Source organism: Dipodomys ordii, unplaced genomic scaffold (assembly GCF_000151885.1).
Source record: "Dipodomys ordii isolate 6190 unplaced genomic scaffold, Dord_2.0 Scaffold67, whole genome shotgun sequence".
NCBI classification, from domain to species: domain Eukaryota; kingdom Metazoa; phylum Chordata; class Mammalia; order Rodentia; family Heteromyidae; genus Dipodomys; species Dipodomys ordii.
The window spans coordinates 5,645,299-5,672,678 of NW_012267283.1; the positions used below are offsets into that span (position 1 = coordinate 5,645,299).

The 27,380-nt window shown below is 36.7% G+C and overlaps 1 protein-coding gene across 2 annotated transcripts in view; it reads right to left on the reverse strand.

The window, feature by feature from the left end:
* Positions 1 to 3,869: 3,869 nt before the first annotated feature.
* Fktn (fukutin) overlaps positions 3,870 to 27,380 on the reverse strand; it is a 41,070-nt gene continuing 17,559 nt past the window's right edge. For both annotated transcript variants that reach the window (XM_013023257.1, XM_013023258.1), the window contains exons 8-9: positions 24,685 to 24,812; positions 3,870 to 5,123 (exon numbers count right to left, since the gene is read on the reverse strand). In XM_013023257.1, coding sequence (XP_012878711.1) covers positions 4,910 to 5,123; positions 24,685 to 24,812 — 342 coding nt within the window. In that variant the 3' untranslated portion in view covers positions 3,870 to 4,909. The remainder of the gene's footprint in view (positions 5,124 to 24,684; positions 24,813 to 27,380) is intronic.

Here is a 27,380-nt window from a genome sequence, read left to right on the forward strand (position 1 = left end):
CATAAACTACACAATTTGACATCACACTATTTTGATAAAAAAATGTTTCCCATTAAGTAAATTCAGTCATAAAACATGAGTAAGGCAGTACATTACAATTTCTGTAATTCCATTTGAGTATTAAGTAGAAAAGAAACATGAAACTAGAAAATGGCATGTTTAATGAGTATCTACTTAATCCTGGGCCAAGGTCTAAGTGCCTTGGAAGCATCATTATCCCAATTCACTCCTGTAGAAATTGAGCCTGAGAGGCCTTACCATAAATCCTACATAATGAAACTGGAAATCAAACCAGGCTTTCTTCAAAAACTTGCGTTTTTTATGCCATCATGTTATCTTCCCTAAGTGACATTTTAGAGGTGAACTAGCCCAGGTCTTAATGACAGAGGAAGACAAGGATGGAGTAGAAATAGTGACTGGGGCGTCTGTTTTGACTTGTCAGTAATTGAATTTTTTTTCTTTTGGTACTGAATTTTGAACTCAGAGTCTTAACAAATTTTTCTATGTCTTAGAGCTATTGCAACATTATGATTATATGTTAGAACAGCAGTGGGGAAAAGTCTGATACATGACTGGATGGAGACAAATGCTCCGTGTTGGGCTGCCCATAGCATCTGCCCGTATTAATAATTTTGTACAGCCCTTGAATGTTGTTATGAATCTCCAAATGGCCCTTGGCAGAAAAAAAGATCACCCCTCCTTATATGTGATGTTTTCTCTATGTTTTTCAGAGAGGAGGATTTCCCCTAGGGATTTATAACATTTAGGATGAAAGAGCTCTTAATTTTCGAGAGGATAAAGCTCAGAGAAACTTAGAAAAATTTGAAGCCTTAGGCTTGTCATACTAGGCGAGATTTTTAGGTGAGTGCTTACTCCCAAGATCTGTCCAGATTTAAATCTAGTACCCAATCTATATCCCCTGATTACTTGTGCAGTATTCTACCTGTGCTATTTGTCACTTCAAGCTTTATTGAATAGAGTAGAATAGAACAATGATTTGAAGAAAAAAAGATTTAAGTAAACACAATCTACTGTTAACTACTTGCATCCATAACAAGAATATCACTATAAACAATTAAAAGTAGCTCAAATGGTTAAAACTACATTCTTCAAGCTCCTTTCCAGCCAAGAGATAAAAATGCTGAAAACTACAAAGTACTTCAGGAACATCTATTAGTCTCTTTGGTAAAATAGACAACTACTACCAGGTAAAGATCTTTCAGGCAGGAAAGAGTTTGAGGCAGAAAGAGACTCATGGAAACTGCTTTGGAAAGGGAAGGGGGTCTTTAGAAATGGGGAGTTAGCTGGTTGGTTGGCACAATGAAATATAGTCTTACTCCTCAACAAGGTTAAAGATGGTGTGCTGTGATATGAATAATAAAAGAATCACTGGACAGTAAGTCATGACATTCAAGGTTTTAGCTTCAGGTGATCTTGTTGGAAATATTTACTGGCTATTAACTAAGAGGGTTAAAATGAGGGAGAGGGTAACACTGTTCAGAAAGAAATATACTCATCATCTTACTTATGAAACTGCAACCCCTCTGTATATCACCTTGCAATAAAATTTAAGCTAAAAAAAAAAGAGGGTTAAAGCCTCTTCTACCTTTAAGATTCAAGAATAGAATGATTTTAAGTTAACTTATTTAGGAGGTGAATGCTGGTAGATATTCTGCCACCTAGTGGTCAAATTTCAGGGTTTGTAGCTAGGGAATTGGAACATGCTACCCTTGCCCAGGTTGTTTTAGGGAAGAATGTCAAATGTCAAAATCTGCAGCACAATGAAGGACAAATGCTCTGTTTTCTCCGTAGAGAAAACCTGAGAGGCTACCTGCCTATCAACTGAGAAAGATTTTGCTACTCAAGATCTCTCTGGAGATATTAATGGGTGCCTGACCAACAAATTTTAATATAAAAGGTCTTACATACGTACAGTGAGACCAAAAGAGTATAGTCTTAGGAGAAAATCACCAAGGTATAATACCCAAGCATCTCTTCATATGTATATAAAATAATATACATACTGAAATGAACTCCAAAGATAAGGAAACAAAGAACCTTTTCTTAATTTGTTTTTTCACTTTCTGATGATTTTGTATTCTTTACCTCATATATGGTGTATACATGTGCACATCTGAGGGACAGCAGTGGGGAGGAAGGTGGAAAACAGGTGAAAAAATGCAGCAGCGGACCCACTGGCTGCACTGGACATTGATAAAAGTAAACCATACAACATCTGGGCAGAGATGGGAGGGAGGGAATGAGAGAGAAGGAGAGAACAGATGATACTATGCAAAAGGAAGGAAATATACTTATCACCTCATGTGAAAGGTAACCCATTGTATATCACCAATAAACCAACAATAAAGTAATTTAAAAATATATAAAATGTCTTCAGATAAACTGGCCAGATTTGGAAAATGCTTGTTGGAATACTTTTGTGAAAGAAAAGTAACCTAATAAGGTACTGGAGTTATATACAACTAATCTAAGCTCTCTGCATACTCAGAGTTCAAATGGTAAGGAGCAGAGTTAAGAGTAAATACGGCTGGTTATTATGAAAGCCAGGCCTAGTCTTCAGATTCTGGGGAAAGACTATATTTCCCGCAAATTCTGGTGGAACTCAAGAGCAGAAACAGGATAAAACAAAAGGAAAACAAGAAAGGCATTTTAGCAGCTGGTGGTTTACGTTGGAAAGAGTCTGGAACCTTCATCACTGGGGTTAAGGTATCTTCGATTTTGGACACTCTCAAACTTTGTACTCCAAGGAAAGATATTTGAGAAGTAACTTGATCAGGTGTGGGTAGGTCAGATTTCCTGGACAACAGTAACAGGGGCAGAAATATGACTGGTATGTACTTCTGGATGCTGAGCGCAAGCAAATGGTCCACTCCAAGCAGAATGGATTTTATCCAAAAACACTATTATCTGCTATATTGTTCTGGTGCATAAACAATGAATAGGGGTTAGCTATTTAAAATGTGGGTTTACATTCTACGGGCTTATTTTCTAGCAAAGAAAAAGATACTGTTGAATGAGCTGTCATTTGGGGACAAGTCTGCTAATAATCTGTAAAGGTCCCTAAAAACTTGATTCTATTATTTATGAAAAGAAGTACTTCAAAATTTAAAGGGGTTGGTGATTGTAGGTTACTGTCAACTTATTCCTCAGATGTTCTGAGGATTCTCTAGTTTTGGAGAAAGATCTACAAGCTGTCTCAGAAAATCCAGATAACTTTCTCAGGAAGAGATAGAAGTACTTACTAAACTGAATTTCCCATATCTCTCACATAGAATATATTATCCAAATGACTTATGAAGAAATAGAGAAGACTAGCCATCTCAGCCCACTTAGGAAAGTATATTGAGGATGAAAAAAGAAACTGAAGGAGGCTGGAAAGGTGGCTCAGTGGTAGAGTACTTGCTTCACATGCATGAGGACCTGGGTTCGATTCCTCAGTACCACATAAGCAGAAAAAGCCGGAAGTGGCACTGTGGCTCAAGTTGTAGAGCCCTAGCCTTGAGCTGAAGAGCTGAGGGACAGCGCCCAGGCCCAGAGTTAGGTACCATGACTGGAAAAAAAGAAAAAAAAAGAAAGAAAGAAACTGAAGGAAGCCAGGTGTTGGTGGCTCATGTCTGTAATCCTAGCTACTTAGAAGGCTAAGATCTGAAGATTGTAATTTGAAGTCAGCCTGGACAGAGAAATCTATGAGAATCTTATCTCCAATTAACCACCAAGAAGCATGAAGGAGAGCTGTGGTTCAAGTGATAGTGCACTAGCCTTGAGCACAAAAGCTCAGGAAGAGCATCCAGACCCTGAGTTCAAGTCCCAAGACCAGCACTGAAAAAAAAAAAAAAAGGGTTCCAATGTGGGTGGTCCTTGATAAAGTAGGAAAGTCCAAGATCTTGCCTCATCAATATTCAGCAGATTGGACAACTAGAAATGAACAGAAGCTTTATAAACACTATGATCTAGGAAGAGTCAGGTTCACTATTTACCTTCCATTTTGGAGATGTTAAGTAGTATTGGTAGAAAAAGAACAGATAGGTTTTAAAATTAATATATAGACCAACAGAATAGAAGATAGAAAGATATCCATGAATCATTCATATTTTTACCTAGAAGAGTGGGGGAGAAAAATTTTAAAAAATATATTTGGTGAAATCACAGCTCTTCCAAATCATTTTGGGTGCTATGGTCTTGTTTGAATGATTTGCCAACAATTATTGTTTAGGGGTCAGTAAAAATATTCTCACAATGGTTGGAAATTTAAGCATCATTTTTCATTTCACTTCAAACATGGAAACAGTAAGATGGAAATTTTCTTATCTTGACAAGGTATGAAATAAGTTCTCACTTTTTTTTTATAGAATAAGAAACAATCAATTCCACACCAGATTGCTTATAAACTGAATCTGCTACCACTTTTTTCTTGATGTTACCTAAAGTCTGATTACTAGAATATTTACTGAGACTCCAAAATCTTAATGTTACAACACAGCAGCTTAAATGCTAAGGACAGGCAAAAATTGATTATTCTTTTTAACTTGTATATCCTTCCTTAGCTTTGCCCAGTGAGCTTTTCTTCTAATCTAAACATAACATCTAAAAAATTGATTACAAAATACATCGCATTCTACTTCAGCTCTTTAAATGGTGGGGGAGAAAAACTGCTGTTTCCCAAAGGGACAGGAGAGAAAGCATTTGCTAGTTCACTTCTGCTTCTCCACTGTAGCCTAGCATTTTACCTGGCATGTAGAGACTACTAAAAAAATACTGAATGATACAATTAAAGTGGATGGCTCAGGACTTAGGACTTTTCTCTGTCTTTGAACTTATCGTTTTTCCCCTTTGACTTCCACTTAAATGTGACAAAAGACATGATTTTTAAGCAGTTATCCCTAGTATCTCAATATAACTGGATAACTTCATCCCACTCAGAAATAGGCCAGATTCCATTGGGCTGCACATTAGGGGGCGAGCTCTTCCAGTCCCATGTCTTTACAGGAATCTTCCAGGTCTTACCATAGTTGGCTTCAATGTATTCACTTGTTTCACAGGGTACATGGACCTTCATGTCTGCAAATTCAGTCCAACAGAGAGTAAACTTGGGGAAAAGATATCTGTAGCAAAATAAAGGCAATGTGGGGAAAGATTAGGCTATGACAGTGGAAGGTCTAACTAAGAAATCCAGCTACTAGAGTATTCTTGGCTGTAGGACAGCCCTTTCCCACTAAACAATTTTCAATAGAGTGGACACTGACACTTTAAACTGTCCAGAATTCTTTTCCTTTTCCAGTGTTAACACCACCCTAATTCTCTTCCCTCTTTCTCATTCTATATGATTGAAGAGGAGCTAGTCCTATATTTAAGCTTCTGGAAACCAACAAACCAATCAACCAACAAAAACCAAAGCTTGATTAATAAGTTTTGGTGGTTAGTTCAGAGATGAGAACATGCTCAAATTAGACAAATCAGTTAGCCCTGGTTTTTCTGTTGGGACTACTGGAAGAAAAGATGCCCAAATATAGTCACAAAAAGATGGAGAAATTCATCACTTTCTTTTCTTGACAACCCAGATCTGCAAGGACGAAGAAAAAGCATGACTACCATTTGCATCCCAGACCTCTCCTTCAGCTCCATACCTAACAAGATCCTACCAGTATCATACTAATACTCAAATATTAAGAACATATACAAACTGGCCCGAGGAGCACTAGTTACAATGGATCTAGTACATCTACTGAAGAAGTACATTAATCAATGTAGTAGTTAACTTTCAAGATTTAAAACGAAAATGTATTTTTTTCAAGATGATTTGGTCAGGTAAATAAGCTCAAAAGGAAAGCTAAAACTAGTAGGAATGCTTGATTTGAGGTTATATACAGCTCTATATTCTGTGTTAAGTGTGTTCAGAGAAACTTTTCTTCTCTTCAAACATGGGGAGAAATTTCAGTAATCAATCCTGCAGTGGCAATAGCAGAGATCAAACAGGAATGTAAAATACAAGAGGATTAAAAGGAATGGATCTAACTGGAACATTCTCCACAGAAAGATCAGTTCTCATACTCTTCTTTTTAGTATCACATTTTACCACCAAGTGAACATAATGCCATACATGAAAATGAGAAGCTGAACAAATTCTAAAGAAAGCAACGACTGCCTGCCACAAAAACCAATGGGAGCTGGCAGTTAATGGACAATTCCAGCTGGCTTCTGTGAAAAGATGGTCACAGTAAATCTTGTAGTTGAGAAAGAAATAAGATACAGTTTAGGCCCACCACCTGCTGACTCTAATTTTACTCTGTACACTCATATTCATGGAACTGCTTATTTGTCATTAGACATATCATCCATCATCCACCTCCACCCTCCTCAATCTAGTGCTGGTCATGGAATGTCCACCTGTCCCAGTCGATCAGGTTGACACACTGAAACTGAACTGAGGCAAAAATAACTGTCTATCTAGAACTCCAGGCCAAGCAACTTCTCTCTTTAAGTATTGGTCATTATAGTCTCATCAAAAAGCTGAAAGAGAAAAATGAAAACTAGGATAAACAAGGTACACAAGAATAGGAGAGACTTTCCAAAAGAAATGTTTTGAAGAGTGTAGGATTTATGAGCAAACATCTACACACACATACACACACACAGTGAAACAATTCAAAGACAATTAAACCCAAGTGTTACTTATATTTCCTAAACAGAAATATCCCTAAAGTTTGTGATTTTCTTTTCCCTAATTAATTTTTAGTCCTCTTAGCACAAAGAATATTCTAGCTTCCTAGGAAAAGAGAAGGATAAACAAACCATAAAAAGTGAAAACTAATTGTAAAATAGGACTGTGGAGAGGAAGGGAGGAAGGGAATAACAGAAGCACATTTTATGTATTAAGTCCAGGTTGCCAGTAAATAATGACTAGACTAAAATACACCATAGGTCTGCAATGTCACCCTGGGTTTTAAAGCTATGATTAAGTTTGGCAGAGAGGTATATATTGTAAAGCCCTAGAACAAATTTAAATTTAGACTGTGGCAACCTTAAATCAGAATACAGAGATTTTACTATTAGAAAAACTCCTTCATATATTTCTACTTTATACCACTTTTTTCCTTACTCATTTTATTTTTACCTAAAATAGTAATTAAAAGTAAGTTAGAATTAAGATATCCTTTCAACCTATAGTGTTATTTGATGGTGGTTAATTTCATCATTTAACTGTACATAACAATCTATGAACATAAGTGCTAAATGAAAAAGACTTTCTAGCATCTTAGAAAAACAGTGTTTATTAATGATCAGCTAGGCTAAGAGAGATTAGAAATTCCATCATCTAAAACTGAATAGGAACTTTTAAAATTTAAGTTGGCAATAAACTCGAGGGCCATTTTATTTCCACAGGAATTTCTGCAAAATAACACACATGGTTTATTCCTACTAGCAATCAAATGTTTAATAGAAGCAAGACCTAGCATACATTCCTTTCCTTCCCGCCCTGGTTTTAATGGGAAGACTTCTAAAATTTTCTCATCAAATAAGATTGCTTACTATAGAATTTTGTTATATCTCCTTTATAAGGGTAAAGAAATTCCAGATCCCCTTTAATGTACATTTGCTTAAAAGGTCTTTTTATTTATCAAAATCTTTTAATAAACAATTGTCTTTTTTTTCTTGTATGTCAAAGTGGAGAGTTACTCTAATACATGTAAACTACAAAATTATATTATCTGTTCATTGAAACTCATTTCTTAAATTTTCTAGTGCTACATCTAGTTTTGCTTATTCTCTTAAAGAGAATTGTTTAGTGAGTGTGTATATGTGTGTTTCTGTGGTGTGAACACCTTGCCTTAACTAGCTAGGCAGGTGCTATACTGCTAAGCCTCTAACCCTTTTTTATATATTTTTGTATCTGTGTGTGTGTGTATACACACGTGCGTGAACGCACACATACACACACCCAGTCCTGGGTCTTGAACTGAGGGTCTGGGCACTTTCCCTGAGATTTTTTGTTTTTGGTCTTGAAGTCAGGACCCTGGGCACTATCTCTGAGATTCTTTTCTCAAGGCTAGCACTTACTTGAGCCACAGCTCTACTTCCAGCTTTTTTTATGTGGTACTGAGGAATTGCACCCAGGGCTTCACACATGCTAGGCGAGCACTCTACCCTTAAGTCATATTCCCAGCCTCCCTGAGATTTTTTTTGTTCTACTTCTCATTCTACTACTTGAGCCACAGCTCCACTTGTTTTTTTGTTAATTAGAGATAAAAAGCTCACAGACTTTCCTGCCTTCGCCTCAAACCGTGATCCTGAGATCTCAGCCTCCTAAGTAGATAGGATTATAAGCATGAGCCACCAGCAATCCACCCTTTTCTATTTTTTAAAACAGGTTATATCATAGAAAGGTAATCTGCAGACATGATCAGATGCTCCTGTAAACTTTCTAGGTTTTGTGTTAAAAAAAAACAGCAAAAGGATTTCTGATTACTAGTTTAATTTCTTCAATGATTACAGGCTGCCTGGATCTTCTTTGATTGTAGTTTACATTTTCCTAGAAAATTTTATCATTTCCATTTTACCCATTTGCACAGTGATTGAATTCAAATTTCCACAGTATTTTCTTCTGATAGTACAACACAGCTAAAACCACAGGGAGCCAGACATTCTAGGTTTGAGTACTGAATGTTATCTTCACTTTTTCTTCTTACCTTGATCAATCCTTTTAAATGTCTGTTTATTTTATTCATTTCAACCCTGTTTAAGTTAAACTAGCATTTGGGTCAGGTACTTCCTAGATACTCAGGAGACTGACATCTGCGGATCTCTGCTGGATGCCAGCTTGAGCAGACAAGAGACTCATCTTCAATTAACGAACACAAAGCTGGAACTGGAGGCATGGCTTGAGTGACAGCCATGACCAAAACAGCAGAGTGAGGAGGCCTTGAGTACAAGCCTAATATCCAAAAGAACTACCATTCAAAGAACTACCATTCGAAATTGCTGGCTTTGTGTTATTTTATCATTTATATAACAATAAAGATTTATCATTTGACAATTTGTTATTTCTTATTTTGGCTTCTTTTTTTATTTCCCTTAGAGCAACTGCATTTATCCTTAAAAATATTTAGGTGAATGCTCAAGTTTCAATATGTAATTTTTCATACTTTTAAGGTCACATATTTATTTAAATGCTTCCAACTATATTCTGAAAATTTTAGTATTTAGTGCCCATATTATCTTTAAGTCCTAGTATTTTATAATTTCTAACAGAATATGCTTTAAAACTCATTAAATATTAAAAAGGGTATTTTAAATTTCACAGATTAAAAAAGATATCTTTTAGGGATAAAGGACATGGTTCAAGTGGTTAAGCCCTTGCCTAGCATGCAAGAAGCTCTACATTCAATCCCTACTATGGCAGAAACAAACAAAAATATCTTTTAACTGTCAATTTCTAAACATATTTTCATGTAGGCATAGAATGACATCTGTTGACATATAACCGTTTTCTCCCTTTAACTCATTTATGTGGAGAATTATACTTACATACATACATATATTCACACATAGAGGAAGATTTAGATTTATATCAATACTTTGAAATCTACTAAAATTACCTTTATGATGTAGAACATAATAAACTTTTGTAAATGCCCTATACTTGATAAGCAAGTATAGTTATATCTATACATATACATGTGTATATACGTAAGTATATACACACATACACATGCATATTTATGTATATATACACCAAATAAAGGAAGAAAGCCTGTTAATTTTGTTTGTATCATCAGTATTTTCTTCTTTGCTTAAATCAAGAGTTTGTTTTTTTTTTATACTTTTTTTTTTGGTCGGTCGTGGGGCTTGAACTCTGGGCCTGGGCACTGTCCCTCAGCTCTTCAGCTCAAGGCAAGGGCTCTACCACTTGAGCTACAGCACCACTTCCGGTTTTCTGGTGGTTTGTTGGAGATGGGAGTCTCACGGTCTCTCCTGCCCGGGCTGGCTTTGAACCGCGATCCTCAGATCTCAGCCTCCTGAGTAGCTAGGATTACAGGCGTGAGCCACCAGCGCCCGGCTTAAATCAAGAGTTTTAAAACTAAAATACCAAAACTCCTGCCACAACTGGGGACATGTCAAATATTTATGAAATAATTTTTTTTAGTTCTTTAGCTATAAGGAACAATCTCCAGTCTAGTGCTGGAGATTGAACCCAGAGACTTGTACATGCTAGGCAAATGACCTAGCCATAAACTACATCACCAGCAATATTTTGAGAGAGAGAGAGAGAGAGAATGTGTGTGTGTGTGTGTGTGTGTGTGTGTGTGTGTGTGTGTGTCCCTAAGCTCTTCAGCTCAAGACTAGTGCTCTATCACTTGAGCCACAGTGGCACTTCTGGCTTTTTCTGCTTATGTGGTGCTGAGGAATCGAACCCAGGACCTCATGCATGCAAGGCAAGCACTCTATCACTGAGCCACCATCCCAACCCTTAGGTATATTTTTAAAAGCCACATTGGTAGACATAAAAGTTCTTACATATTGCTTCTTTTCGGACTACTTGGAAAGATAATCAATTCATATTTCCCTTGCAAATTCTATTTTGTCTGAGTCTAATATTAAAGCACCAGTTTTCTTTGGTTAATAATTTTGGGGTACATCTTTTTCCATCCTTATTATTTTCAAGCTTTCTGTGTGAAACCTTGCCATGGTTTTTAGATGTACCTCTTGAAAGTTAAATTTTTAAAGTTAATTTTCAAAGTTTTCCTATTTGATAACCTTTGCCTTTTTGAAGGTTAGCTTAATCTGTTTACATTTGTTGTGATGGTAAAATAATTAGACTTATTTAGAACTAGTATAGAGCCACACTGCCCAGACTCCAGTTTGATTCACCAAACTAATTGCATGACCATAGCCAGTTTCTTTGTTAATTCACCCATTTATAAAATGAGGGGGGTATTAGTGTAGAATGATTATTTTATTTGGATTCTTAAAAGATTCGTTTTTAGTAATATATCTTTTAAGCTACCATTTTAAAAAAGCCTACTTATTTCACTGTTACATTTTCTATTAATGACTAAATTATACAGAACCTCTACCATCTTTCTACATGTGAAGTCTAGTATATGTGACTCTTCAAACATTTCTTCCTCAAGTTTTGTCAAGTTTTCCTCTTTGATCTTTCTCATTTTGATACATTAACTATCAGACTTTAAAAGGCAATGACTATCACATTTAGATATTATGTATGAGCATGGTTGTGCCTGTGTACTGAACTCAGGGCATCATGCTTGTTAGGCATAATGTGCTCTACCAACTTAAGCCGTGCCTCTAGCCTTTTTACATTTGGTTACTTTCAAGGGAAGGCCTTACTTTATCCCTGGGTTGTCCTGGGCTGCAATCCTCTTACTTGTGTTTCTCAGTGTCACTGGGGCAGGTGAGAGCCACTAGGTGCAGCCATTGTGCTTTCCCTACAGCTGAAATAACAGGCATTTTCCACCTTGCTCAGTCCCTGACTGAGATATAGTCTTCTGAACTTCCATGGCTGGGTTGGCCTCAAATCCAGATCCCTCAACCTCTGTCTCCCAAATATTTAGGATTACAGACTTAAGCCACCATATCCAACTCTTTACAGATATACTTTTATTCACTTTTTTTTACAACAATTTTATACACACATATGTGTATCGTATCTTCCCTCTGGGTTCTGTGGCTAAGGACAGATAGGTAAGGCATATTCTTTCTTAATCTTCACATATACGTAAATGATATTATTTTTACCCTTTCTTGAATGTTAGTTTTAACATATATATATATTGTGAGTTGACAAGTATTTCTCCTCAGTGTTTGTTACTACATTATCTTCTGATTTCTATTGATACTAAGGCATGTATAATGCCACTTTGTGAGCAATCTATTTTCTCTGGTAGTCTGCAAACAATGTGTTTTGGTACTGGGTTTCTTTCAGATTTATTGTCTGATTCTTCCTGTCTGTCTAAATAATGAAAATTAAAAAATCTTTAAGAATAGCTTTTTCATCATTTATCCTATTTCTTTAGCTCAGATACACCTTTAAGACGTTCCTCAGTGCTTTGTCTGAACCAAGTATGACAAAAGGAGGTACTACTGTGTCACATTAATTATAACTTATCATCACCAATCTTGTTTTTTCTTTTCAAATAAAAAGGGCCTTACATTGTAGCCCAGGCTAGCCAGGAATTCTCAATTCAATTCTCTCAGCCCCGTGCACCACTACTGCCAGCCATCAATCTTGCTCTTGCTCTTAAAGAGTCATATAAGAATTAGATTCAACTCTTGAAAACCATTTCATTATGCAATCTAATCTTTTTATAAAATAGTATTTCCCAGTAAATCTTTCACAATGACACCACAGACATTATAGTAGCAAAAGAAGATATACAGAAATTATTAATATACTTTTCAGAGCAGAGGCTGAATATGTAGCTGAGAACTTTATGATTCTACTCTCTAATCTTGTCCTTACATATGTATGTATATCACACATATACATATATACAAAAGTATATACAGAGAAAGGGGGGAAAGGCGAGGAAGAGGGATAGAGAAGACGTTTCATAAAGCAAACTTCTATATAGTCAACTGCATTTTCCCACTGACTTCCATGACACATTGAGTGATCACATCTACCTACTGATAGATGAACTCTGCCACTGTATCCCCATGGGAGCTCTACTCAAATGATAGCTCTCATCTTTGCCACAAGAATACCAAGAAATATATATATATATATATATATATATATTTTTTTTTTTTTTGCCAGTCTTGGGGCTTGAACTCAGAGCCTGGACTCTATCCCTGAGCCTCTCTGTGCTCAAGGTTTGCATTCTACTTGAGCCGTTGTACAACTTTTGGCTTTTTCTGAATAGTTTATTGGAGATAAGAGTCTCACAGACTTTTCTGCCCAGGCTGGCTTCAAATGGTGATCCTCAGATCTCAGACTCCTGAGTAGCTAGGATTACAGGTATGAGCCACTGGCACCCAGCTGAAATTTATATCTTTTTTTTTTAATTGTGAGAATAGAATGAATAGACAAATTAAAATCTAAAAGGATAACAATTAATACCATAATGTACAAACATAACTACATCAAAAACTATCAATTAAAAATATGGCTGGTAGCTCATGCATGTAATGCTAGTTACTCAAGACGCTGAGCTCTGAGGATCACAATTAATCACCAGAAAACAGGAAGTGTTGCTGTGGTTCAAAGTAGTAGAGCTCTAACCTTGGGCAAACAGCTCAGGGACAGCACCAGGCTTTGAATTTAGTCCCACAATTGACAAAAAAAAAAGTATAAAATTGGTCTTTAATGCCAGATAACAAAGTCTTGGGACATTTTTATTTCTACTACACAATTAAAAAATAGATCTACAGTTTATCAATGAAAATCAGGTGCTTACTTATTTGTTTCAGATAGCTCTTAATTTCTGAAAGTGATTAAAATTATGATTTCAAATTTCATGCTATATACAAAAGCCTTCTTTTATTCTGATATCAGATTATCCAATTTGTCTAATCAGTTGCAAAAGTCTCAGCTTTTATTCTTGCTATTAGATCTGCCCTGATTAAATGCATTGTTTCCAGTCCCAATATATAATCTTGGATCTTTTCTCTACTGGGGTTTGAACTCAGGGAGGCTTCATGCCTTTTGGACATATGCTCTTCCACTTGAGTCACAACCCCAGTCCCTGAAGCCAATTTTTTGAGGCATAATTTACATACTACAAAATGCATTCAATTTAAATACTGAATTTTGGAAAAATATATGTACTTGTATAATGACTACATTAATCAAAGTTCCCTGCGCTCTGTGTTAGTCATGGAGTAACCCACCATGATTCCAGGCAAACAATCATCTTGGTTTGGCCTGTGCTAGAATTCAAATAAATGTAAATACATATGCACTCTTCCTATCAGACTCATTTTTTACTTAGAATGTTAATGGATCACTCCTCTTCTTTTTTCAGTATATTGTTTGCATACATTATAATTTGTATATCTAGTCACAAGAAGATGAGCATTAGAGTTGTTTTTACTTTTTGGCTAGTATAAATAAAACTACTACAAACATTTGTATGCAAGTCTTTTAGTGCAAAAATGTTTTTATCATGAGATATTACCTAACATAATTATGTTGGAAGAACAAAATACACAGTAGCTTTTATTTTACATAAAGAAAATATTTGCTATTTATTCATTCTGAAAGAATCTTGTCTTTAAAAAACAAAGCTCAAGGGGCTGGGAAGGTGGCTCAGTGCTAGAGTGCTTGCCTTGCATGCATGAGGCCCTGGGTTTGATTCCTCAGCACCACATAAGCAGAAAAAGCCAGAAGTGGCACCATGGCTCAAGTGGTAGCGCTGAAGCCTTGAGCTGAAGGACAGCACCCAAGCCCAGAGTTCAGGCACCATGACTGACAAAAACAAACAAACAAAAAACAAAACAAAGCTCAAGTCTGTGCAGGTGGCTTATGCCTATAATCCTAGCTACTTGGGTGGGTTGAGATCCTTAGGATCACAATTTGAGGCCAGCCCAGGCAGAAAAGAACTCCAGGAGTTTCAGGCAACCCCTTTTCAATGAGGGGCTGGACTTGGTGGGGAAACATCTGTTATCCTAACTAACAGGAAGCCTAACACAGATGGATCAAATAAGATACTATCTGAAAAAGAACCAGCAAAAATCACAGCTGGACGAGTGTCTCATAAAGAGCACCTGTTTAGGAAATACAGGCCCTGAGTTCAATCCCTAGTACACTCCTCCCCGCAAAAGCAAGGCTTACTATTTAAGTAACTGTTTCTTTAGTTTCTATTATAAATATTCCCATGTAACACATATTCAAAGTTCTTTCCTCAACCCCTCAATTTTACACCTGCTACTCACTATGGTTTGGAAGTATAATTAAGGAGACCTAAGACATAATCTATATGTTGTAAAATATGAATGCATAAATAGAACAGGAAATGTGAGATCATTTTAGAAAAGTCAATGTTTTCAATACACTCATTTAAAGAAATTATTCAAATTTGCCTTTTTAGTTTCACAGCTGTAAGTACTAAAGAGACAAATGTGTCTCTACAGAGCTATAACTATAGGAGCGTAGTATCAACCTATGATGCTGAGGGAGTCCATGAGGAAGGTTCTGAACCAAACTCTTTACTTCTTGGGAAACAGTAATTTAAAATAATTAGTGATTTAATTTTATGGCTTTAATTCTCAAAAGGTGCCAGGTTGGATCAAGTCATGAACCTGTTATCTCTATCATCCTTACTAAGCAATGTAGACTACAATTAAGAGAACCTGATTTAATTTCAAAAAGGCTTCAAGTCTCACTCAGCCCAACAGACAAGCCAAGTCTGATTTTTATCTATCATTCAGAAAGGACAAGTTGGCTAAAATATTCTGATAAAGTATAAAAGAAATTAAGAAAAAATATGGAAATTGACAGGATGAGATTATTTCCAGATGGAGGTAACTAAGAAGTGATTCCAGAGAGAAGATAATTTAATGCCCTTGATCCTACAGAACTAAGACAGGCAATGATGGATGATAATCTAGTATTACAAGCAATATATATATACATATATATTTTGGGTCCAGTCGTGGGGCCTGAACTCTGGGCCTGGGCGCTGTCCCTCAGCTCTTCAGCTCAAGGCTAGTGCTCTACCACGTGAGCCACAGCGCCACTTCTGGCTTTTTTCTTTTTGCTTATGTGGTGCTGAGGAATCGAATCCAGGGCCTCAGGCATGCAAGGTAAGCGCTCTAACACTAAGCCACCTTCCCAGCCCCCTACAAGCAAAATTCTTAAAGTCTTAGGCCAAAATCAAATTTCAAAAGCCCAGGGTGTCTAAATATAATTGTACTGGATCTTAGACCAGAAAAAGGACACTAATGGACAAGCTAGGTGAATCCAAATACAATCTAGAGTTTAAATTCTATCTTTATTTTATATTTTATATACAAATCAATAAAGTTTCTAGAGTATCTTTTGCAATCTCAAGATAAAAAGAACAGTGAAAGTAGTAATCATAGGAAGTATAGGAGTGACTTAAGTGGTAGAGCATCATCCTTGAACAAAAGTATTGGTATACTGAGCCACAATTTAAAGTAAGAACTTTTAAAGAACAATTTACCATTAAAAAAGTTAAGAGAGGGGCTGGGAAGGTGGCTGTAGTACAGCGCTTGCCTTGCATGCCTGAGGCCCTGGGTTCAATTCCTCAGCACCACATAAGCAAAAAGAAAAAAGCTGGAAGTGGCGCTGTGGCTCAAGTGGTAGAGCGCTAGCCTTGAGCTGAAGAGCTGAGGGACAGTGCCCAGGCCCAGAGTTCAGGCCCCACGGCTGGACACCCCTCCCAAAAAAAAAGAAAAGTTAAGAGAAAAATTTAAATGACAAAGTGAATTTTTTTTCCAATATATAAAAGCCACAAATAATAAGAAAAGGATGGACAACTCAGAAAAAAATTCAACAATTAGCAGCTCATAAGAGATTATCTGAATGGTCAGGAAAAATAAAGCAGTGACCCTCCTATGCTAAGTCATTAGGAATGTATTAAACTACATACCCACCAAAATGGTTAAAATCATAGGTCTGACAATACCAATTGATGGTGAGAACATGAGGCAATAGAAAATCCTATAATACATTATTAAGACAGTACAGTCAACTTTGGAAAACTATTTAGAATCAAGATATTGAAGTTAAAAATGTATACCTTATATTGTATGGCCAAATAATTCCACCCTTTATGTATAAACTCAACAGAAAACTATTGCTATCATCAGAATGTTTTTATCCTCCTTGAAATTCATATGCTGAAATCCTGATATCAAGTCTACTGGGCTAAGAGGTGAGGCCTTTGGAAGATGATCAGGTCATGAGAATACAGCCCTCATGAATGGTATTAGTGCACAATACAAGAACCTCAGGAGGTTCGCTTTTTCTACAACGTACAAACTGGAAGAACATCCTCACTAGAACCCAGTCAGGTTGGCATCTTGGTTTTGGACTTCCCAGCCTTCAGGACTGTGAGAAACAAATGTCCACAGTTCATAAGCCACTCAATTTCTATTGTTTTTATTATTTAATATAGCAGCTTGAATGGAAAAATATGTGCATGACACTAGAAGACATGTACAGAACCTTCACTACAGTATCATGTAGATTAGTCCCAAACTGAAAACAGCCAAAAGAGCCAATGACAAGTAGACCTGATAAATATTTATGGTATAGATGTACAGCAAAATGAGCACACAGCTATAACATAAACAGCAAACATATGGATTCTCAAAAACATCATGTTATGTGGGGAAAATAAGCACTGACATGACTCCATCTATGCAAAATGGTATAACTAAACTATAATATTAGAAGTCAGGGTAGTTGTTACTTTATAGGAGGAGCTTTGATTTTAAGGGCAAAAAATGTAGGTTTTAGGGTTGTGGGATGATGGTTATATGTTTGATCATTTGACAACTCTTGGAGCAGTAATTTATATGTCTGTGAAATTTCAATTTAAAAATATACATGATTATTCCTTAATTCTCAAATTTCTCCAGTTCTAATATGAACTACTAAGTTACATTGGACCTTAGGGTTTTCTTGGACCCTATTCAGGTCCAGGGCTCTCTTGTTCATACCAGATGTGTTGTTATAACCTTTCACTACTTCTTCTAATTATCTACTGTTTAGTTGAGGTTCTCATGCATCCAAATCTAGCTCGCTGTAACAGCTTTTCGTGTGAGGTTCTCCATCAACTGTACAATATCACTTAATATGGCTTCAAAGTTCTACTACATTGCTGCCCAAAACTCTAAGAGGGACTCTATCAATTATTATGTCAAACCCAAAATTCTGCAGCCTACTACCAAGATTTCCTGCCAATTAATAGGTTAATAAACTCCTTTCTTAGAGCCAATCGAACCCACTTTAATAGCAATCCCTATTCAACAACATTAATTCAAATTGTACTGGATCTACCTTTATTACAGCACTCTATTTTTGTTCCTGTATCTGTATCTCTGCAGCTATATGTAGATAAAGTTTTATTCTTGTAACAACTAGCACACTTTAATTCACTATTAGGTGATCTTTTTCTGAGCCTTTTTCAGAGCCTTCCTGATTAGACTTCTGGGTACTACGTGCCTAATTAAGAATCAACGAACAGTTGAGAATCTATTATGGTTAAATGAGTAAACCAGATGATTTCATACTATTTAATATGTTGTGAGGATGTAGTGTTATTTTCTCTTTATGGAGAAAAATTTTGAAGCTAGATGATTAGGTAACACAAAGAGCAGAACGCACATCTGCAGCCAGGGCTCTCTGATTCCTGAGTTTACTCTCCTAAAACTATACCTCTATCAAAGTTTTGATATAGAAGTTTATACATAGTGTCTAGCAAGTATTTGAAATGACACACTAAAAACACTATGACATTGAATTTTAAAATGAAAACTAGAAAGTAGGGGGAAGGAGTCTGGTAGGACTAGAAGCCAATGTATGTTTCGATTGGTTGACAGAAAGGTAATAATAGCCAGGTGCCAGTTGCTCACACCTGTAATCCTAGTTATTCAGGAGGCTGAGATCCGAGGATCATAGTTGGAAGCCAGCCCCGGTAGGAAAACCCATGACACTCTTATCCCCAATAAACTATTCAGAAAAAGCCAGAAGTGGTGCTGTGGCTCAAGTGGTAGAGCGCTAGCCTTGAGCACAGAAAGGCTCAGGGACAGAGTCCAGGCCCAGAGTTCAAGCCCTAAGACTCACAGACACACAGATACACACACAGACACACAGACACACACACACACACACACAAAGAAAGAAAAAAGAAAAGATAATAGTTGGGAATTTGCCATCAATAAACAATTCAATTTTATTATATTTATTTTATTTTTTTTAGGGGGGGTCCAGTCATGGGGCCTAAACTCTGGGCCTGGGCACTGTCCCTCAGCTCTTCAGCTCAAGGCTAGCGCTCTACCACTTGAGCCAGAGCACCACTTTCGGCTTTTTTCTTTTTGCTTATGTGGTGCTGAGGAATCGAACCCAGGGCCTCAGGCATGCAAGGCAAGCGCTCTACCACGGAGCCACCTTCCCAGCCCAATAATTCAGTTTTATGATACAAGACATACTAGGTTACTAAAAGAGGTGGGAAAAGAGTTGATGAACTATCATGAAGTCATGACCGACTGTAAGTAACTACAATTAAAATGTCAGCAACATGTAGTTCTCTCACTCTTGGTGGCTATATAAAATTTGCATAACTTTTAGGAAGTCCATCTGAAAATCAAAGAATCACATCTTTGCTTTTTCAGAATTACTAAATATCAGCTAGGTACCAGTGTATGCTTATAATTCTAGCTACTAAGGAGGCAAAGACTTGAGGATCTCAGTTCAAAGCCTGCCTGGGCAGGAAAGTCCCTGTGAAACTCTTCTCTCCAATTAACTACCATTCACTCCCCAAAAAACTAGAAGTTGAACTGTGGCTTAAGTGGTAGAACACTAGCTCCAGCAGTAAAGTCTGTGAAACTTATCTCCAATTAACTAACAACCCTGCCCAACCCTCCCCGCCACCTTGGTCCAAAAGAAAAGGCCAGAAGTCGAGTTGTGGCTCAAGTGGTACAGCACTAGCCTTGACCATAAACTCAGAGAAAGTGCCCAGCATCTGAGTTCTAGTCTCAGGACCAGCACACACACAAAAATGATTAAATATCAACTTATTCATGTTACTAATTCATTTGTTCATTTGATGGATATATATCAAGAACGAGGTTTAATTCAGGATATATAATAAATGTAATACATAATTGCTTGTTATCTGAATGATAATATGGCTGTTAAATTTCTATGTATGGTAAAATGACCATATGAAGCCAACTTGGTCTTATTTCTCTTAAGTTTTTATTAAATTAATTGTATATATTAATGGAGTTTAGTTCAAACACATCCATATAGTGTACACTGATTACATCTGGATTCCCTTATCCCCTCCCCCTGGCCTTGCTAAACCGTAATCCCTATTTTATATTCTATATTCAGGTCAATCTTTAAAAAAATTATTTATTTTTTATCGGTCATGGAGCTTGAAGTCAGGGCCTGGGCACTGTCCCTAAGCTCTTCCATCTGAGGCTAGCACTCTTGACTCATAGCTCCATTTCCAGTTTTCTGGTGGTTAATTGGACAGAAGAGTCCCACGGACTTTCCTGCACCTGCTGGCTTCAAACCATGATCTTCAGATCTCAGCATCCTAAGTAGCTAGGATTCCACCTGGCAACACCCAGCTTCAGGTCAATTTTTATAAGACAGAACATATAGTACTTGTCTTTCAGTGTCTGCTTCTTTTACTTAATCTAGATTCATATATTTTGGTGCAAATGACAGGATGTCATTCTTTCTAGGTAGAGAGAGAGAGAGAGAGAGAGAGAGAGAGAGAGAGAGAGTGTGTGTGTGTGTGTACATGCACGTACACACATCTTTCACTCACATCTTTGTGTGTGTGTGTGTGTGTGTGTGTGTGTGTGTACATGCACGTACACACATCTTTCACTCACATCTTTTGATTCAATAATTCCACTTCTGGTATTATAGATACTCAAGGAAATATTTCCTAATGAAGTTTTTATTTTATATGTAAAGATGCTACCTGAAATTTTTTAATTAAAAAAATGAGTTCAAAGTCTTTTGCCATATTCTTCGTAAGTCTACAAACCAACCTGCTTTTTGTTTTTTGCCAGTCCTGGGGCTTGAACTCGGGATCTGGGTGTTATCCCTGAGCGTTTTTTGCTCAAGGCTAACGCTCTACCACTTGAGCCACAGCTCCACTTCTGCCAGCCTGCCCTCCCCCCCTTCCTTCCTTTCTTCCTTCCTTCCTATTATTTATTGAAGATAATAGTCTCATGGACTTTCCTGTCCAGGCTGGCTTCAAACCACAATCCTCAGATCTCAGCCTCCTAAGTAGCTAGGATTACAGGTGTGAGCCACCAGCACCCAGCAACCTCTGTTTTTAAGCCATACTTCCTTGCTGTTGTTTTTAGATAGGGTTGATTTGGTATCTCAACTATGGTTTGCACAGTTCAGTAACTGTATTGATAGTACTATATCTTTAACATCTGCTTTTTGTAGTCTATATTATGACAACTTTGAGGCCAAAAAAACTAATTTATGGTTACATCAGTATCCTTAGTACATAACAGAACTAAATTTTGTAGAAACTAAGAAATTGGGCTGGGAATATGGCTTAGTGGTAGAGTGCTTGCCCAGCATGCATGAAGCCCTGGGCTCTATTCCTCAGATCCACATAAACAGAAAATAGGCTGGAAGTGGCTCTGTGGCTCAAGTAGTAGAGTGCTAGCCTTGAGCAAAAGTAGCACAGGGACAGTACCCAGGCCCTGAGTTCAAGCCCCAGGACTACCAAAAAAAAAAAACAAACCTAAAAACAATAAGTAATTACATAGCAGTCACACTTTCCACACTTGAGTGGGTATGTTGTCCACAGAGGATAATCAAATTCTCTGAGGTTTATCAAATGGGCAGCAATTGCAAATATAAGAAGGTATAAGAAACACAATACTAGCTTAAGGAACAGAAGGTTTCATATTAGAGGTTAGGTCTAGTACCACAACAAAGTTTTTATGAAGTAACTACTAACAATGACAGAAGACTATGGTGACATCTAACAGAATATACAGACAGGAACATGGACTCTGAAGAGATACAGACCTAGTATTGGAGTCTTAACTCTACCTTAATCTCATTCAGAAAATAAAGGCAATAATGTTAAAAACTCCCTTACAATGATGTGATGAAAATTAACAAGATGACGCATCTACATGTATGGAAGATGCTGTGCTTTGTGCAATCGTTAAAACAACAGTGATCGGAATAACACAGTAATGACAGCAGCAGCAGCAGCAGCAGCAGCAGCAGCTAGTACTAATAAAGTATTTACAATGGGCCCAGGTTCCCGTTCTAAATGCAGTGTAAGTATTAAGTTACTTAACACTTAGAAGAAGAAAGTTTGAGTAAAATGAGGTTAATGGACAATGACTTTGAATAAAGTTTCCCACTTCTCTGAACAATAGGTTTCTCATATCTAGTTGATGTGAGACTACCATTAGTATAGAGATAACTTAAAAATTACCTAAAATATATACATTAAATACTTAAAGCAGTGCCTGATAGCCAGTAGGCACTGTGGTAACTATTTTTCTTACTATTTCTATTAAAATTATTATTATATCTTAGGGTTAAAGACATCATTCGGTGGCCATGGTGAATAGTTTAGAAAAAGGAGATACTTCTCTCTTCTTCAGTTCCTTTCACCACTTAAAAAATTGGTAATTATCCTATATTTTAAATGTTTTCTAAACATGCATTACACATGAATGAAAAAAACAGAGTATTATAAAGATGAAACTTTACACTAGTTTTAAAGATTTAGCTTTTTCCTTCCCCCTAGGAACAGCAGTGTTAAAAATACTGTATTTCCTTAAAGTAAATAGTGCTGAAAAGAATGAAAATGGCATATGGCTGAGGAAATATTCCAAAGACGCGATTCTGCGCAGCTAGTTCTTTTCTCTGCCTTTTAAGGTCACACTAACATGGTAGAAAATCTGGGACTCACACCATCTGTCCAGGCAGTTTTATCACTGCTCATTTCTCTTGTTAAATAGTCAGAACACTTCACACTTCCCAAACACTGCTACTATAAAGAGCAGTAGAAGCTGAATAAAAGACACTTTCTCTATTCAGCAATGTCATGATTGGAAATGAACAGTTTTTTTGGTTTGTGCCTTGAAGATCATGAGTGAGAAGGAATATTCATCATTTAGAAGGAAAATTAAGAATAAAAAAAGCTAGTATTAGCTTTGGAAATCTGTTGTCATAAAGCAAAACAATAAAGTTCAAAGAACACGCCCTGGGAACAATGACCCTTTGGAGATAATTTATGACTTTTTGAGAAAAAGGTTTGGACAACTCTCAACCTTCCAGAATAAATTTAGTTTTATGCAGACTCCTTGCCTTCAGGTAAAGTTTTAGAGATCCTACTAGGATAGGTCAATGAACTCACAAGAAACCAGTATGAGTATGTAATTCCTCTTCTGTGCTTATAAAATACTCTCAATTTATGCTCGACAGCTCAAATTTATACCACTGGTCCCATGACTACAATAATGGCAATAATGACAGTAATCACATATTAATACATATGCTAATAATATTAAATAACAATGATAACTTTTTACATGTTGCTAACTCACTAAGTGCTAGGCATCATGCTAAGTGCTTTAAACTCTCAGATTTATTAGGGCACTGTATCAAATTGTGGCTAAAAAATAGGACCTCGAGATTAGATTGCTGTCTGATTCTTTCCCTTACATTATGTGTGATCTTGCACAACTTTTTTTTCCTTTTTAAAGTACTGGGATTTGAACTCTGGGTACAGTTCATGAGACATATATAACTCTGGCTCCCAAATAGTAAGTTCTTAGTGCCTCACAGAATACTTTCTAGTCAGACACTAATGGCTCAAGCTTGTAATAGTAGCTACTCAGGAGGCTTGAGATCTGGAGATCTGTGGCTTGAAGCTTCCTGGCAGAAAAATCCGCAAGACTACATCTCCAAAATACACAACAAAGAGCCAAGCCATAGGCTCAAGTGGAAGAGTGATAGCCAAGCAAGATGAACAAGAATAAAGCCCTGAGTTCATGCATCAGTACTTGTTTAAAAAAGTAGTATTTACTTTCTAAGGATGTTATAATGATGTAAAATGTTTATAATAATACCTAAATTTAATATACAAGGCAATTAATATTCAGAAAAGTAAAGGCCACACAGCAGTTAGGGTGGAAATGATGTTTCCCAGGTAGGTCTGACTCCAAACCTCATGTTCTTTGGATTTCCATTCTCATTCTCACTCTTGGAAGTGAAGATAAGTCAACTACATCATCTAGAACATTATACTTGTGATCTCTCTCATCTTTTCCTATGTAAGTGTGTGAAACTCTTACATAGGGCAACACTAATTTTTTTTAGATGTTAATAATATCAATCTAACATATTACATATCATCAATTCTGAGGCACTTCTGTGAGTCATGTGTCTTATAAATGGCCAGTTTTCCTTTCTAAGTAGCACATAAAATAATAGTGCATCTTACATTAATAAACATGGTAGTTGTTAAGCCTATGTGTTCTTTAAGGATTATAATTTAGTCTACATTAAAGGCACTTTCTAAAGCTTGCCCAGCACTAATGGACACAGTTCCATTCAATTCCTATTTTTTAATTTAAACTTCACTTCATCTTGACTATCTCCTTACTATTCTTTCCCCATTCTTCATGATTACCAAATTCCTATGGCTATGACAAATTGATTTTCTGGTTTAGGCTCCGGTTTGATTTTTACGTCCCTAGCTTTGATGTTTTCTTTCTGATGACTCAAGGGCCTTGATCATAATGACTGCTTTGACTGACAAACATATTGATACTCCCTCCTCACAGACTGTCCTCATAGGCAGTTCTCACTTTTAGACTCTATGGCAAGCTGAGAAAGTATTATGAGCCTAGACATGTAATTTTTTTCCCTTTCAGATGCTTATTTCTATTCCTGAAATTTTCTCTATAATACTGGTTAGTAAGTACTTATCTGATACATACTTAAACTTTTTTCCTGATTTAGCCTGAGTGCCTCCATTCCACATATGGTCTATCTCTTCATAGAAGAAAAAAATGTCAAGTTTTATATCATCTTTTCCCTGGAAAGATAGTTCCAAGCTGTCTTCCACCTAGAAAGAAGAAAAAATTCTAGCAATTCAAACAATAAACATCTTTAAAAAATTAAAAAAAGAAAACATTCTAACATTCTAATGTTTTATATATATACAGAATATTAATTCTAAGATTTATGCTTTTTCAAGTTGAAGTGCTGAACATGGGGTTCATCTGTAGAAAGCCACCAATTTTTCTTAAATAATGTTTCTTTGAGCTCTAAATATATTTTTGAAAAATATCTCATTCTGTGGGCTTCCTATTTATTTTATTACTTATGTCCTTTGTCATGCAGAAACTCTTCCGTTTGATGCAATCCCATTTATCCAGTCTTTCTTTGATTTGTTGTAATTCTAGATCTTAGGAAGTTTTGACTCATGCCTAGGAGCACTAGTGTTTCCCCTACCCCTTCCCATAATATTTTTTATGATATTTAGCCTTACAGAGAGGTCTTAAATCCATTTTGAATGGATTCTTGTGCAAGGTTATATATATAAGGATTTAGCTTCAGTTTTCTGTATGTGATCAGCCAATTTTGCCAGCACCATTTGTTAAGAGGTTGTCTTTCTTCCAACCTGTGTTTTTGGCTCCCTTAGTGAATATTAGGTGGCTATAGGTCTGTGGGTTCATTTCTGGTTCTTCTATTCTGTTCCATTGGTCCTCAGTCCTATTCTTAAGCCAATACAATCCTGTTCTTATTACTATGGCTTTGTAATAGAGCTTACAGTTTGGTATTGATATTTCTCCAACACTATTCTTCCTGCTAAGGACTGTTTTTGCTCTTTGGGGTCTTTTATTATTCCATATGAATTTTTGGAATTTGTTTTTTTTTTTTTGGGTCCGGTCGTGGGGCCTGAACTCTGGGCCTGGGCGCTGTCTCTCAGCTCTTCAGCTCAAGGCTAGCACTCTACCACTTGAGCCACAGCGCCACTTCCAGCGTTTTTTTGTTTTTGCTTATATGGTGCTGGGGAATCGAACCCAGGGCCTCATGCATGTAAGGCAAGCGCTCTACCACTGAGCCACATTCCCAGCCCCTGGAATTTTTTTCTAAATTAATTTTTGCTTTTACTTTTTCATTGAAGAATATTATTGGGATTTTGATGGGTACTGTATTGAATGTGTAAAATGCCTTGGGCAGTACTGCCATTTTCACAATGTTAATTCTTCCAATACAGGAGCATGAAAGGTTTTTCCATTTCCTTAAATCTGTTTCAATTTCTTTTTTCAGATTTTTAAAGTTTTCACAGTAGAGGACCCTCACATCTTTGGTTAATTCCTAGGTATTTTATTGGGGGGGGGGAAAGGGCAGGCTATTACAAATGGATTGCTTTTCTGATTTCAGTCTTGCTCTTCTAATTGTTGGCATACAGAAAAGCTACTGATTTTGTCAAAGTTTTGGATCAGCTTAGGTAACTTGTGGGAAGAATCTATAGGGTGCTTTACATATAGGATTATGTAAACTGCAAATAGGATAGTTTTACTTCTTCTTTCCCTATTTGGAGCTCTTTTATGTTTTTCTCTTGCTTTATTGCTCTTAATAAAAATGGTACATACACACACAATGGAATTCTATTCATCCATCAGAATGAATGACATTGTACCATTCATAAAGAAATAGGAAGACTTGGAAAAATTTAAGAGAAGTAAGCCAGACCCAAAGAAACAGGTGGCATGGTTTCCCTTATGTGTGGTAACTAGAATGTGCCTAAAAATCTACAAGTAAACACACTGGATGGCAAGAGAAAAAAAATACATTGGAACTTGATACATTACACAAGTTTCTAGGGAGGCATAAGACCAAAGGAGGATATTCTTAGGAAAGGATCACAAAGGCACAATACCTAGGTGCATCTGATTATATAAAATGAACTCCAGAAAATGGAAACAAGAGGGCTTTTTCCATTGTTGCTGTTTTGTTTTCTTTTCCTTTTTTCTAGTTTATGTATCTGTCTTTGGAAAGGTAATAGGGAGCACAGAAATAGCGGGCCAAGGGTGCACAAATGCAGCAGTGATACTCATAAGACACTATATGTTGAAAATGAATTATACAACTTGTGGGTAGAGACAGGAAAGAAAAACTGGGAGAGAGTGAGGGAAGGGGTGATACTGTTCAAAAAGAAATGTACTCCTTATCTGACTTAGTAACTACAACCCCTCTGTACATCACCTTTACAACAACAACAAATAAATAAGTAAAAAAAATCATATAATACAAATAATAAGCTCTAGAAAAGAAAAAATGTGTTTTACAATTGATGACAACTCAGAACAAATGATTTAAGGACATCCAAACAGCACTCTGCAGAGAAAACAGAAACACTCTGTTCCATAGTATCTTTCTGACTAAAGAAAAAAACCAAACAAAATTAACTCCCTTTAAGAGCCAGACAGCTGGGCGCCAGTGGCTCACGCCTATAATCCTAGCTACTCAGGAGGCTGAGATCTAAGTATCGCCTGGGCAGGAAAGTCCGTGAGGTTCTTATCTCCAATAAACCACTAGAAAACCAGAAGTGGCGCTGTTTCTCAAGTGGTAGAGCGCTTGCCTTGAGCTGAAGAGCTGAGGGACAGCGCCTAAGCCCAGAGTT